This window comes from Lepus europaeus, chromosome 7 (assembly GCF_033115175.1).
Source record: "Lepus europaeus isolate LE1 chromosome 7, mLepTim1.pri, whole genome shotgun sequence".
NCBI lineage: Eukaryota > Metazoa > Chordata > Mammalia > Lagomorpha > Leporidae > Lepus > Lepus europaeus.
The window spans coordinates 60,043,019-60,059,342 of NC_084833.1; the positions used below are offsets into that span (position 1 = coordinate 60,043,019).

At 39.8% G+C, this 16,324-nt stretch overlaps 1 protein-coding gene across 1 annotated transcript; it reads left to right on the forward strand.

Annotated features, from left to right (window-relative positions):
- Positions 1–1,916: 1,916 nt before the first annotated feature.
- HBB (hemoglobin subunit beta) lies at positions 1,917–3,218 on the forward strand. Its single transcript, XM_062198184.1, has 3 exons — positions 1,917–2,080; positions 2,207–2,429; positions 2,996–3,218. The coding sequence occupies exons 1-3, from the start codon at positions 1,989–1,991 to the stop codon at positions 3,122–3,124; spliced, it is 444 nt and encodes a 147-aa protein (XP_062054168.1). The 5' UTR covers positions 1,917–1,988; the 3' UTR covers positions 3,125–3,218.
- Positions 3,219–16,324: the final 13,106 nt, after the last annotated feature.

The following is a 16,324-nucleotide window of genomic DNA, read 5'->3' on the forward strand; positions in this document are numbered from 1 at the left end:
TTTAAATTTAATAAAATGAAAACCAAAGCCAAAATTGGCTAAAGCCAAGTTAAAAAAAGAAACTTAAAACATTAGGAAGACCTCTTTTCCCAGTATTCAACATTTGAAATGTCTTCTTAGGGGTAAATTATATGCTCATTGCTTCAGTCTTTGAAAGAGGAATAAGTATAACATACTTAAATTCTGTCCCTTTTACCCCATGATCATATCCTGAACACATAATTCTACATATTTCCGTATAGCCAGAGAAGAATCAGGCCTGCCCACAAGTGAAAGAAGGAGCAGAATGCAGTTTGTTCTTGAGTTCCTGATGGGTGTCTGAGCAGTTTAAAATGGTGAGAAATCATTGATTGATTTAGCAGTAATGGGGACAGTAATTTGGAGAATGGCATGATAGAAAGGGAATTTTGTGAATTTTCTTGGAACAACTGGAAATAGAGAATTCCTTTTTTTCCTGGATCACTGAAAACACATTTATGTAATTGGCGTTTCAGAGTGAAATGACAAGAGAATTCTATTAGACATTTGTTGCCAGTAATGGCAAAGGAGAGAGAAAGATGATTCTAGACATTATGGTACCTGCATTAGAAAATGGTTCTATGGTAAGGAAAAGTATGGCTCTTTCCAAACTGGAAGGAATGGCAACTTAGGTGAGGGGTATACTGGTGAGTCAGGGATGATGCAAAGAGGGCAGAATGAGCAGCAGGGTCTGTGGGGATGCTGAGATCCTCCGCTGAGCTCAGAAGTACTTCCTCCTTTGCTCTTTTCATTGCACTTTTAACAATGACAAGCAGAACTCCACACTCCACACTTCAGAAGTCTCTCCTAGCCGGAGAAGTTAGCAATTTATTATGTGGGAGAAAAGATGAGAAAGAGAAAGAGATTGGGAAAAGCTATAAAGATAGAAGGGTAAACTTTAGTAAAAGCAATAAAAAAAATAAAAAAAAATGTATAGAGAAAACAGGACTGTTGGTGGAGAGTTTTGATCAAAGGAATGTTCTAAAAGATAGCATTCTTAGTGGTTTAGAAGATATGAAACAGCTCGGGCTGTAAATGTCTTCCCATGTTCCTACCACCACCTTCGAGATCCAGAAAAATTCCTGTGTTTCCCTAGACACTTTCCCAGATCACCAAGGCAGAACTAATTAGGCATCCAATGTGGGTATGGCATTGTAAGCCATTGCTTTTCCTAGTGTTACAGCACTGGCATGTAGCTGGTTTTGACACATTTGTAGTTTTCACCCCACTGAGAGGTCCCTGTTTTCATTGCTTCATCCCCAAACCATAACAGAGTAAAAATTCCACAAAATAAATTAGATTCAAATTTATTCTATTTTTTAAAGTTTATTTATTTGATTATATGATCAGATTAAATGAGTAACAGAAACAACAACATATAATGAAAAAATTAATAAGTGTTTTTCTTACCAGGAAGATTTACTCCAAAGCAGAAGAAAGTCGTACTTATAACTATGGCACAGGTTTCATCCATTCTGTTTTTGTAATTATTTTGGATATTCTGAAGACATAAAGAGAGACCTATCTATCTATCTATCTATTTAACTGGATTTCAACACACAAATCTTCTCCTTTTTCTGTGCCTTATATCCTCATTTGTATGATAAATAATTGCAGAGGAAATTTTTCATAGGCTTACCAGGCTGTAATAACAAAAATTATATAAATAAATTTGGCAAGAAAAGTGTTTTCAGTAGCAATTAGTACTGCTTGTATGGATCTGGGGGATACATAGAAGGAGGGCTGAGTCTGTCAGACTCCTAAGCCATTGCCAGAACTGCCAAGGACAGGGGTGCTGTCATCACCCAGATCTCACCCTGCAGAGCCACACCCTGGCGTTGGCCAATCTACATGCAGGGTAGGGATTACATAGTTCAGGACTTGGGCATAAAAGGCAGAGCAGGGCAGCTGCCGCTTACACTTGCTTTTGACACAACTGTGTCTCCTTGCAATCCCCTAAAACAGACAGAATGGTGCATCTGTCCGGTGAGGAGAAGTCTGCGGTCACTGCCCTGTGGGGCAAGGTGAATGTGGAAGAAGTTGGTGGTGAGACCCTGGGCAGGTTGGTATCCAATTTATAGCACAACTTAATGAGGCAGATAGAAATTGGGCTTGTAGAAACAGAGTAGTCTCCTGCTTTTCTGCCAGGTACTGACTTCTCTCCCCTGGGCTGTTTTCACTTTCTCAGGCTGCTGGTTGTCTACCCATGGACCCAGAGGTTCTTCGAGTCCTTTGGGGACCTGTCCACTGCTTCTGCTGTTATGGGCAACCCTAAGGTGAAGGCTCATGGCAAGAAGGTGCTGGCTGCCTTCAGTGAGGGTCTGAGTCACCTGGACAACCTCAAAGGCACCTTCGCTAAGCTGAGTGAACTGCATTGTGACAAGCTGCACGTGGATCCTGAGAACTTCAGGGTGAGTTTGGAGACCCTTGATTGTTCTCATTCTTTTTCACTGTTGTAAAATTCATATCATATGGAGGGGGCATAGTTTTCAGGGTGTAGTTTAGAATGGGAAGGAGATGTCCACTTGTGTCACCATGGAACCTCATGATAATTTAGTTTCTTTCACTTTCTACTCTGTTGACAATCATTGTCTCCTCTTATTTTCTTTACATTTTCTGTAACTTTTTCATTAAACTTCAGCTTGCATTTATAATGAATTTTTTAATTCACTTTTGTTTATTTGTCATATTGTAAGTGCTTTCTCTAATCACTTTCTTTCATGGCAAGCAGGGTATATTATATCGTACTTCAGCACAGTTTTAGAGAACAATTGTTATAATTAAATGATAAGGTAGAATATTTCTGCATATAAATTCTGGCTGGCATGGAAATATCCTTATTGGTAGAAGCAGCTACATCCTGGCTTTCTTTTTATGATTACAATGATATACAATATTTAAGATGAAGATAGAACACTCTGAATCCAAACCGTACCCCTCTGTTAACCATGTTCATACCTTCTTCTCTTTCCTACAGCTCCTGGGCAACGTGCTGGTTATTGTGCTGTCTCATCACTTTGGCAAAGAATTCACTCCTCAGGTGCAGGCTGCCTATCAGAAGGTGGTGGCTGGTGTGGCCAATGCCCTGGCTCACAAATACCACTGAGATCCTTTTCCCTCTGACCAGAATTATGGGAACATCATGAAGCCCCTTGAGCATCTAGCTTCTGGCTAATAAAGGAAATTTATTATCATTGCAATAGTGTGTTGGAATTTTTTGTGTCTCTCACTCGGAAGGTCATATGGGAGGGCAAAACATTTAAAACATCAGAATGAGTATTTGGTTTAGAGGTTGGGAACATATGCCTATATGCTGGCTGCCATGAACAAAGGTTGGCTATAAAGAGGTCATCAATATATGAAACAGCCCCCTGCTATCCATTCCCTATTCCATAGAAAAGCCCTGACTTAAGGTTAGATTTTTGCTATATTTGTTTGTGTCATTTTTTTCTTTAGCATCCCTAAAATTTTCCTTACATGTTTTACTAGCCAGATTTTTCCTCCTCTCCTGACCACTCCTAGTCATAGCTGTCCCTCTTCTCTTATGGAGATCTTATTAAAGCAGCTGGGACAGGGACAGAAAAAGGGCTTTGGCTAACTTTCTCTTGAGCCCTTTTCCTGGTCTCCACAACTCACTGATACCACTGGTCTCATTGGTAAGGGTGGGCTATTAATAGTGTGACAAATGTAGGAGTAAGCTGGATGCAAAAGGGGGCTTTGTGCAGCTTTATATTCACTGTTGTCTTAAACCCTTTTTATGGACTCAAATCAAATGACAGTCCCTCAGGATGTTAGCTTCTGAATTCAGAAAGTGATTGCAGAGTTGCCCACTCCTTTATCCTGTGTCTGATGGGTTTGCTGCCTCTCTAGTGATTAGCTTATTGTCACCATTTCCTCATTCAATAGGCATTCAGGTGGATGAAAGATTCTGGTTCACTCCCCAAATACCTGCAACAGTCAGGAGTGTGTCAGGCCAAAGCCAGAAAACAGGAACTGCCATGGGGTCTCCATGATGGGTGACAGGGACTCAAGTACATGAGCCATATTCCAGGTACATTAGCAGAAAACTAGATCAGAAGTGGAGCTGTGGGGACTAGAATAAACACTTTGATATGGGATGCTGGTGTCTCGAGTAGCAACTTAAACCACTGCTCACTAAAACACTCTAATCCTCATTACCTAGGAGCTACTGAGCCTGAGGGCTATCTCAGATAGCTGGTGATGGGCACACAGAGATCATATTCCCTGGCTAAAAGCATGGCTGAATCCATGAAAGAAAATATATGCTCAAAATAGGAATAGAATACACAGATTTATGAACAGATGCTTACAAACTTCAGCCAATCCTGGCGACATGGTTAACATGGAGATCTAAATCAGTTCTTGCCAGCATGCCCAGAGAATAGTACATGGGGAAATTTATAGAGATGATGAGTTAGAGATAAAGTGTGTGATAGTGACATTTCCTGGGATTGTTGCTAAGTACACTGAAAAATCAGGGAGGACGATCCAATAATGGACCCATTCAAAATCTAGAAAATCTGTCAACAGGAACTTGGGAGAATTAGCACTAGAATATGAAAGACCAAAAACAGTTATAGAGACTCTAAATGGGACACTTTTGGTTATTAGCATCAAAAGTCTACAATAGGTGAGAATTCACAAATGGCTAATTGGGTCACTTTTCAGAGCACATCCCAGAGATCTCAGATTGGAATGAAATACTGAGATGGAGGGAATTTTGGAAACTTATTCCTAATGTATCTGAGCATCAAGGCAGCAATTTTTAAAAAAGATTTATTTATTTACTTGAAAGAGTTATATAGAGAGAAGGAGAGGCAGAGAGAGCGAAGTCTTCCATTTGCTGGTTTACTCCCCAGATGGCTACAACAGCCGGAGCTGTGCTGATCCGAAGCCAGGAGCCTGGAGCTTCCTCTGGGTCTCCCATGCAGATGCAGGGGCCCGAGGACTTGGGCCATCTTCTAATGCTTTCCCAGACCATCGCAGAGAGCTGGAATGAAAGTGCAGCAGCCGGGACTCAAACCTGCATCCAAATGGCACGCAGATACTGTAGGTGTCGGCTTTACCCGCTACACCACAGCGCCAACCCCAAGGCAGCAATTTTAACAAAAGCCGGGCTCAAAATAATTTTGAATTGCTATATATATCTAGAATCAGTAGGCCAAAGGAAAGTCTCCTGTTGAACCAAATATTTAACACCTAGAAGTCAAATCAGAGCTGAAAAGTGGTTAAAGATAAGAAAAAATGCCAGTTAAAACAAAACAAATGGTTAAAGATAAGAAAAAATGCCAGTTAAAACAAAACAAATGGAAACAGAAGCTTAATTAACCAGTGGACTGATGGATAGATCATCTATTGTTTTCTTTAATATTCTCTGTTCCTAATTATTTCCAAAAACAAGTAACAGATAATCACAACATAGACAGGACTGGTGTTATGGTGTAGTAAATTAAGCTGCCGCATGCTAGTGCTGGCAACTCAAGTTCTGGCTGCTCTGCTTCTAATCCAGCTCCCTGCTAATGTACCTGGGAAAGCAGCTCAAGTACTTGGGTAGGACCCTGTCATGCATGTGGGAGACCCAGATAGAGTTCCAAGCTCATGACTTTGGCCTGACCCAATTCCAGATATTACCATCATTTGGGGAGTAGCAGATGGAAGATTCTCTCTCTCTCTCTCTCTCTCTCTCTCTCCCTCTCTCTTTCTCTCCATCTCTCTTTCTCTCCCCCTCTTTCCCCTTGTTACTCCACCTTTCAGATAAATAAAACAAATCTTTTATAAAAAGGAATTTATAAAAAAGAAATAGAAGAATTGTTACTCATGTACTCTAACAGAGGTCTGAAACCCCTGCAGGGACTAAAGGTGGATTTTCCAAAGGGTTATTGGGCCTTATATAACTTCTCAAGTTGTATGAACAATATACAGTCAAAGGTCTTATAAATTTCTTCAGATCTTGGACTTATATTATCTTTCTCTATTTTTCAATATTCTATAGACTTATCATAGATCCATACATAGCTCAGACATAATCAAAAGAAGCCAAGGAGTTGTTAACAGAAGGAATCTTGAAGCCACAGGGATTGAGGCAAAAGAAGAGATAGAATTTTATCTGAAGTTTCATCTGGCATACTGGTAAGTTACTGTGATATTTTCCTACAGCCTATGGTTCTCTTTCCTTAATTCTTTTTTTTTTTTTTGCTATCAGATCATTCATAGAAAAACACACAATTGCACACCAAATCACGAGCCTTAAGCAACACTTTTCTTCATTTTATGCTTCCTTGCTCTCATCATAGGTCTTTTGCAAAATCATTAAATATGCCCAAATGTCAAGTTCTATGTGAGTCATGAAGGTAATTTAATAATACTCTACCCTTCATATCTTGTTCAATTGTTTAATTCAAAAAGCACTTTTAGAGTTCCTTCTACATTACATGTGAAAAAAAAAAAACCAAACCCAAAACCCAAACCAATTATTCTTAAGGTTAAAAAAAAAACTATTACGTAATTGATGCCTTCAAAGAATTGTGGATAATTTAGTCTGGATAATTCATCTTTTCAAAATCATGCTGTTATCTCTTTATCTTATTTTTTTTTCAGATGCCGTTTCAAGTGTCGTTTAGGAGATTCTGCTTCAGTTTACTGTGCCCTCATCAGTCTCCTTTGCCAACCTGAATTGTGAACATTAATCTCATTCTGAGAGGAGCTGTAGCCCTATCTTTGAAACTAAGTCAGAGAACATTACAAAGATTCAGACATGAAGTCCCCTATGAGAGCATCTGGAGGAGAAAAGAAAAGCTGGTTTTGTTTTGCTGATGGCAGAGTGAAATGGATAGGAGTTGAGCTTCTTAGTCTGTGATCATCCCCAGGCTGGGAACTGCTGCATCCAGAATTGGAAACCTTGAATTCACAGACGTTCTGCTATTTTTTTCATTTTGTTCTAACTGGGGCCAGGTGGCCTCCCAGTGGAGGGTTAACTATTTTTGTACAATTGCTAGTCACGTATAGGCAAAAAGATTTTCCACTTGTGATTGCTATTCCAGGATGTAGCCATGAACAATTTATATTGCTGGAATTCAGTTTTTGAACTACAAAATGGCGATAATAATAACTGTCTGCACAGGTCTAGCATTAGTTTCCAGATCCAGGCTGGCTCTGTGGCATAATAGGTTAACCTGCCACCTGCAATGCAGGCATCCAATGTGGGTGCAGGTTCAAGTCCCAGCTGCTCCACTTTTTTTTTAAGATTCTTTTTTATTTGAGAGGTAGAGTTACAGGGAGAGGAAGACACAAAAAGAAACATCTGCATCTGGTGATTCACTCCCCAAATGGCCGCAACGGCCTGAACTGAGCCAATCTACCTTCCCAAGCCATAGCAGAGAACTGGATCAGAAGAGGAGCAGCTGGGATTAGAACTGCCCCCATATGGGATACTGGCACCTCAGGCAGAGGCTTAGCCCACTATGCCACAGCACAGGCCCCTCAGGTGCTCTACTTCTGATTCAGCTCCTTGCTAATGCTCCTGGGAAAGCAGCAAAGAATGGCCCAAGTGCTTGGACCCCTGAACCTATATGGGAGACCCAGAAGAAGCGCTTGGCTCCTGACTTTGCCCTGGCCCAGCTCCGGCTATTGCAGCCATTTGAGGAGTGAACCAGCAGAAGTAAGACCTCTGTCTCTTTCTCTGTAACTCTGTCTTTCAAATAAATTAAATCAATCCTTTTTTTTTTTTTTTTAAGAAGATCGAAGATCCTGGGTACATGCAGTCTACCATGTGTTGTGTTGATGACTGTCCAAATGATTTGTTAGTTGGGCATAAACAGTTTGGCAGTGACAGGGATTGCAAGGTTTCCTGGAAAGGGAAAGAAAACATGGGAAAGAAAAACACATGGGAAAGAAAAACCATCCAGGGACTCTGAGGGAGGGGAACAGAGGAGATAGGGGAGGAGAGAGCATGTAGAATCTAATGTTCAGATTTTGAGTTTGCTGAACAGAACTGATTGAGCACTCTGCATATCTCTATACAAAGCAGGGTACTCCAATATCAGTTCCCTGATTGTTTCACGTAGCATGACCAATTAGCATATACTTTCTATTCCCTGATTGGTTGTTTTCTCTGCCTTCTGATTAGTTGTTATTCTGTTCCACCCCGATTGGTTAAATCTGTACTCACTTTTCTGAAAGAGCCTATCAGAGAGAGCTACTTTGTGTATAAAAGAGCTAGCACTAGCAAACTTTTCTTGTAACTCCTCCTTTGGATTCCCTATCCTGACTGCTGTGGCAGGGAGTTTCTCACTTTGAATAAAGCTCACACTGATCACTGTCCCTGCCCACATAGAGATTCTTCTTTGACATGAGACAAGAATGAGATTACCGTCATCATCCTGTAGTAGCAGTACATATTAAAGTTGAACATATGCATACTCTATGACCCAACACTTTGCAGAAATATGAATATGAGTATATGTGTGTGTATCAAAATGTATATGGATGTTTATAGGAGCATTATACCTCATAGCCAAAAGCTACAGAGGACCCAAGTTTCCATCAACACTAATGTGAATAAATATATTTTGGCATATATATAAAGTGAAATATTATCCAATCATGAAAATAATCAAAGTCAGACATTCTGAAAACAGTTCACATGCATAATGTTGAATAACTAAGCCAGACATGTGAAACATGGTATAATTTAAAGGCTATGATATTTTGAAAATGAGACATGAGTCAATCATAATATAAATTAATCAAATCAAGGTAGTGATTAAGTTTTTCTCCTTTCTCCTCCTCTCTCTGTAACGGTTTCAAACAAGTAAAAAATAAATCCTTAAGAATATGTAAATAAAAATAAGTAAATAAATGATGGTCTATTCTCACATAGTCCACACGCAAGCCACAGCAAAGGCAGTCCCTTTACCTTGCAGCTCTCAGAAGATTTGAGATCTTTATAGGAAAAGCAAAGGAGCCCTGTACTGGTATCTTTCGTGTCTTTCATGTTTGACCATCTTTTCTTCCCAGTAATAACACATTGCAAAAATGTCCTGGGGAACTGTTCTGAACGCTTCCCTGCCTTTCTGACATACTGTGTTTACATTTTCAGATGTCCTTCATTTGATGTAAGGTTAGAGCTTCATTCATGTGTTGGTTTTTGTCCCTTAGCTAACAGTGTTCTAAGATCAAGGCCAGCATAACTCTCAGCTCAAGCTTTGCAGCTGAGAGCCCTGCCTATGTGGCAGCAGCAGGAAGGCCAGTGGGAAAATCTGCCATGCAGGATGCCCTGGAGGCCATATCCTCATCCTTTATCATCCTTGAGGATCTGGATCCCCACTTACTGTGAAGCAGACTTAGGTAATTATTTGGAGATTGCTCTCTGCTAGTCACACTGGACACTGCTCTGTAGAACATCCTTATCTCAATGCTCTCAGGACATCAGTGCCTCTGTGGTAACCAGTCGTCTGGACATAGGCTCCATTACTAGCAAAGTAGTGCTTCCCCCTATTGGAGAAGTGGCAGGCAAATTTGAGGGGATGATGTACTTTTCATATCTCTCTTAAAGAGGAGGTTAGGGGGCCTGGGGCTGTGCCAACAGTGGATTAAGCAGTGCTTGTGACACCATTATCCCATATTGAAGTTTTGGTTGGAGTTCCAACTTATAGTCTTCTGATCCCTGCTAATACAACTGGGATGCAGAGGGAGATGACCCAAATATGTTGGGCTCTGCCATTCACATGGGAGACCAGAAGGGAACTCCTGGTTCCTGGTTTCAGCCTGGCCTAGACATGGCTGTTGTGACCATTTGGGGAGTGAACCAGTGGATAGAAAATCTCTTTCTCTCCATCTCTCTCTGTCACTCTGTCTTTCAAATAAATAAAATAAATTTCAGGGGGAAAAAAAAGAAGGTAGAAATGGAAACATATTTAAAAATTGCACATACTAAAAAATTGTCCCTTGGAAATCAAAAATAGGCCTAGACAGCCTAGTTTGGTACCCTCATTTTCAAGATAAAGGAACCTGTGGAACTTCCTGAGGAACTGAGTGAGGACACCCATGTTTCTAGACTCCAGGTCTAGCTGTTCTCCCAGGGATGTCTAGAGCTTAGACATCAGGAATTCAGGTTTTTATTTTAATAACATTTCTATCTGGCACGTAAAGGTGTTCTTAATGATGTGAATTTCCACAAATAAGTGAATTCTGGTGTAAAAATAATTCTATGTAATATCTATAGTTTTTCTAGGTCTTTTTCTGAAGACTTTGCTGATTAGATTTGACATGACTTTTTGTTGTTGTTGTTGTTTATTGCTGGCAAAGCTGTTCTTATCTCCTATTTGAGGACTAGAAAATGAGAGAAGTGATTGAAATGATGACAGATAAATTCACTGAGGCTCTAGACATCCCTGGGAGAACAGCTAGACCTGGAGTCTAGAAATCTGGGTGTCCTCACTCAGTTCCTTAGGAAGTCTCACAGGTGCCTTTATTTTGAAAATGAGGGTACCAAACTAGACACTCTGGTCCTATTTTTGATTTCCAAGGGAGAATTTTTAAGTATGTGCAATAATTTCAATATTTATTGTCATTAATTAACCTGCTCACCATAGTGTAATTTACATTAGATTTTTAGTCAATCTCATCAAAACTGGCAAAAAAAGCTGACCAGAGGCTGGGAGTAGCTGGGGAGAGGGCAGGGATATGGGAAAGGAAGATGTTCAGGAAAGGTTAAATTTCAGTTAGACTGGAGGAATAGTCAGTGATCTATTCTACTGCCTGGTGGCCATGTTTAAAAGAACGTTTTGTACATTTCAAAATTATTAAAATAATAGATTTTTAACATCTCATCTTCCAAAATGATAAGTTGGAGAGTTGATGAATAAATTAACAGTCGAATTTTCCTGTAACATATACATAGCTCAAAACGTCATGGGCTGTCTCTGTGGCATAATAAATAAAGCTGTCAAATGTGACACCAGCATCCCATATGTGTGCCAGTTCATGTCTCTGCTGCTCTACTTCTGCACCCCATGCTTACAGCCTGGGAAAAGCAGCAGAAGACGGCCCAAGTGTTTGGGCCCCTGCCACCCATGTGAGAGACTCAGAAGAAGCTCCTCATTCCTGGCTTCAGCTGGGCCCAACCCCAACTGTTGCAGCCATCTGGGGACTGAACCAGCAATTTCTCTCTCTCTTTTTTCTCTATGTAACTCTGACTCTCAAATAAATCTTTAAAAAATAAAGTTGTGCTCCATAAATATATACAATTATTATTTGTCAGTTAAAAACAAATGAAGAGTGGCAGGTATTGTGGTATAGTATCTCTAGTTGCTGCTTGGGATGTCTTTATCCTGTTTGGGAGGGACAGTTCCAGTCCTGGCAGGTCTGCTTCCTAATCCAGCTTCCTGTTAAAGAAATCTGGGAGTCAGCAGATGATACCTGAAGCACTTTGGTCCTTGCCACTCGCCTGGAAATCTAGTTTGAGTTATGTACTCCTGGCTTTGGATTAGCCCAGCATTGGCAGTTATGAGCACCTGAGGCTGTTGCCGCGGCTTACTAGGCTAATCCTCCGCCTGCGGCGCCGGCACACCGGCTTCTAGTCCTGGTTGGGGCGCCGGATTCTGTCTGGGTTGCACCTCTTCCAGTCCAGCTCTTTGCTGTGGCCCGGGAGTGCAGTGGAGGATGGCCCAAGTGCTTGGGCCCTGCACCTGCATGGGAGACCAGGAGAAGCACCTGGTTCCTGGCTTTGGATCAGCCGGGTGCGCCAGCTGCAAAGCACGGCCATAGCGGCCACTTGGGTGGTGAACCAATGGAAAAAGGAAGACCTTTCTCTGTGTCTCTCTCTTTCACTGTCTAAACTCTGCCTGTCAAAAAAAAAAAAAAAAAAAAAAAAGCACCTGAGGACTGAGCCAGAAAATGAAGATTTCTCTCTTTCTCTCTGTGGTATGTGTGTGTGTATGTGTGTGTGTCGCCATCGCTCTTTCAAGTAGATGAAAATAAATCAAAAAACATTTCAAAAAATAAAAGAAACAATGCAGAATTATTTGATTATTTGCTCTCTCTAAATGAGTTTTCATCTTTCATTCAGTGTTTGCCAACTTTCATGGTTCGTTTTATTTGAAGCTGGTTCACATTTTCTTAAATAAACTTAAGGTATTAAAGCAAATAGGTAAATTCTCTCTCCTTTTTTAAAGATTTATTTTTTAAAATGTATTTGAAAGGCAGAGTTACAGAGAGAGGAAGGAGAGAGACAGAGGGTGAGAGGGCAAGAAGGTGGGAAGAATTTCCATCCATCGGTTCTACCCCAGCTTGCTGCAATGGTCGGGGTTAGGCTATGCTGAAGCCAGGAGCCTGGAGCTTCTTCAAGGTTGCTCACGTAAGTGCAGGGGTGCAAGCACTTGGGCCACGTTCTACTGCTTTCCCAGGCACAGTAGCCAGGAGCTAGATGAGAAGAGGGCAGCCAGGCCTCAAACCAGCGCCCGTATGGTAAGGGAGTGTCACAGACAGAGGCTTAGCCTGCTATGCCACAATGCCAGCCCCATGAATTCTCTTTATAGAGATCAGTTATGTCATCGACTAACCAAATTATATAAATCTTGATGGAAATTTCTCATATGCACTGTACACATATGGCGACAGTTAAAGAGAAGTGGGATGTCAAATATTTCTGTTTCTAATTTATAAATAATGATTTGTAAGTATTTTAATCATGATGTCAATGTTGTATATACATTTATAAAATACATAATAAATATACATTAAAGAATAAATATTAGGAGATTCCAAGAAGTTTACCAAAGACAGAATTAAAATACAATGTGAGTTTTCCATAAACTTTTTGAAGCCCCATCATAAATAAATATATAAATAAGCATCATAAATGAAAAGCAATATTCATAAAACTGAGAGCTATAAACATTTATGTAAATTGAATCTTTAAGTCAACTTTGGGTTTGTAGTAAGTTAGTTCTCTAGACACTCAGTTCTTTGGATAAGCTTTACAGAGGGTTCTTATCTCTTCATCCAGGCCAAAACCTTTAAAGACCTGATCTTCGAGTTCTGAAACAAGTCTACTTCATACAACTTGAATCAGATGAAAGAATCAATGGACCACTTCTGACCCCTACTGGTATCAGAAGGAATCATTAGAGAAACAACCTTTTGAACATGGCCATATAATATATGCATAGGGAAGAATAAGCAAACATTGGATTTCCCTATATATAAGGGTGTTTTTGTTCAATATAATTCTTTTTTAAAAGATTTATTTATCTATTTGAAAGTCAGAGTTACACAGAGAGGAGGAGAGGCAAAGAGAGAAAGAGAGAGAGAGAGATCATCCATCAATTGGTTTACTCCCCAGTTGGCCGTAATGGCTGGAGCTGTGCTGATCTGAAGCCAGGAGCTAGGAGCTTCTTCCAGGTCTCCCAGTGGGTGCAGGGGCCCAAAGACTTGGGCCATCTTCTACTGCTTTCCCAGGCCATAGCTAATAGTTGGATTGGAAGTGGAGAAGCCGGGACTCGAACTGGCGCCCATATGGGATGCCAGCAATGCAAGAGGCGGCTTTACCGGCTATGCCAGTGCGCTGACCGCTGTTCAATATATTGTAAAGGAATTAATTTTCAGGCACAGCAGATCGCTTTTATGGTGAGCAAGGACTACTGGTCATTATCGTCTTCTTCTTCTTTTTTTTTTTTTTTAATATAACGTTGACTCTTAATAGTACAGGTGAATGATTATTACCACTGTTCCTGGAAAATGTCACACACAACATATCCTTCCTTTTTTTTTTTTTTTTTTTTTTTTTTTTTGACAGGCAGAGTTAGACAGTGAGAGAGAGAGAGAGACAGAGAGAAAGGTATTCCTTTTCTGTTGGTTCACCCCGCAATGGCTGCTGAGGCCGGCACACTGCGCTGATCCAAAGCCAGGAGCCAGGTGCTTCTCCTGGTCTCCCATGCAGGTGCAGGGCCCAAGCACTTGGGCCATTCTCCACTGCACTCCCGGGCCACAGCAGAGAGCTGGACAGGAAGAGGAGTGACTGGGACAGAATCCGGCGCCCCGACCGGGACTAGAACCCGGTGTGCTGGCGCAGAGGCGGAGGATTAGCCTATTGAGCCGCAGCGCTGGCCAACATATCCTTTCTTAAAATTAGTTTCCTACTTCTAATAATTTATTCCTGTTTATTTTGTATGACTTCCTAGGATACTTGTACACCCTGCCAGTGGATGAATAATGGCTCATAAATGACATCTAGAGAAGACTATTCTCTCTCAGGTAAAAGACATCTCACAAGAACAGAATTGCTCAGCCATGATTAGGGTGTTAGTTAAATTTTACAGTAATTTTATTTACTTAAATTCTCATTTCTTTCATCTGTATCTGGAGCATTTCAATTGAAAAGCACTCTCTCAGAGTCTCTGCTCCAGAACAATTGCTTCAGCAAATCACAGAATGGGGATGACAGTCATGGAATAGTTTCAGATGAATGATGGTGAGTGTAATAAAAAAAAAAAAAAAAAAGAAACACCCACCTGATATATTGAGCCCAGATTTCTGAACAGCAAGGCGGAGAAGATCCTAATGCAGGCATAAAGAATGGTTCAATAGTCACTATGCTCTTATGGTGGTAATTTGCTGTCCTCATGCTCTCACTCTGTTTTTGCATTTTTAAAATCAGTCCTGGCACTTGTCTTTCAGTAGGAGTGGCACATGTCACTTCAGAATTGCTTCCCCCACATACGTGCTATCTTTGCGTTCATCCCTATCATTAGCCTTACAATGCTGCACCATTTTGGCAAACATCTCTCCATCCATATAGGCAAAATCCATTTATTTTTCCCTCCATTGATGAATCCCTTCATCTACCGTGCCAAGACCCAACAGATTCATACCAGAATAATTAGACTCTTCTCTCTGAAACAATACTGAAATGCTCAAGCCTTTAAAAAATCAACAAAAAGAAAAAACAAAGAACATTAATACAAAAAAAATTTTATGTGCATTAGAGCTTTAGCCCTGAGTCCATCCCTTATGATTTTAAAACAGACTTAAATGCAATTAGAGAATTACCTACAAATAAGTTCCATTCTAGTATATCTCCTGGAAATGAGTTGCTATAAGGCTGGAGCTAGGTGTACTCCATCGGAAAAAATTCCGTAAGTTCTTTAGGAATTTATGTAATCCAGAATATATGTAGGTTGCTCCATCTATATGACCATATTCAAGAAAGTAGGTGAACATTTAATGAGCTCCAGTTATCCTTTAAAGTAAAATAATACAAAGACACATTCAAACTCAGGTCTTGCAGTTTTAAAGTAAACAACTTAGAGTTATTTAAATTTAAAATAAATAAAGTTTCTTTAGTTCTCTGAGATTTACTTAATATTTAACATAGGCAAAATATCCCACTCATAGGAATGTTGTGATAACTGTGTAGACCAGAATTGTTTAACAAAAATTTTCAAAAATTATGAAAATGTTATAAAATATGTAACAACAGAGACCAACATGCAACATATGACTACTGTGTGCTTGAACTATAGATAGTATAAGTGAGCAACTGCATTATCAATTTTAATTAGTTTATATTTAGATATTAAATACCATTGTGTTTAAGAGTTCAGTGGCTACTACACTAGGCAGTGCAGTATAACATAAAAAGAGAACATATAAGGCACATTACTTTTGATTCAGCCTTTATTGTGTCTAATTTAGATTAGAATTCTTGTTAGATTCATATGTGGAATCTCCTGTCACCAGGCTGGATGTAAATTTTGCTGTGGATCTTTTGCTTTTTTATGTAGGGGGAAGATGTTCTGAACCAATAAGACTGTTTAAGACTGATTGTGAGTTAAAAAGAAAAAGTAAAATAACATAACCATGTTTCCTTCTAAATTATCTAGTCCAGTTTTGAAGAAAAATAAGGCAAATAAATTAGGTAATTATTTTCACAGGGATAAAGAGAAAATAACTGGTTTAATCTTCATATATTAGATACCCAAGATAATTCCATGCTAAAAAATCAAGTACTTGTTAACATTTTAAAATATCACCCAAAACCTTTCTAGATTTTTCCCCATATTTTTTTCCCTATTTTTTTTTCTACTTTCTGTTATAGATACAGAACCTGAAGAAATTGATATAGGATCCACAGTGGGGAACAAAAAATAACTGATTGCTAATTTCATTGTAATTTATTCTCTTGCCACATAATCATAGTAGCTCTCATTTATTAAGCTAATATGAATGTCAGGTACCATATTGGGACCCCCAGTAATAACAAATATCTGCGTGATTCATCCTGACA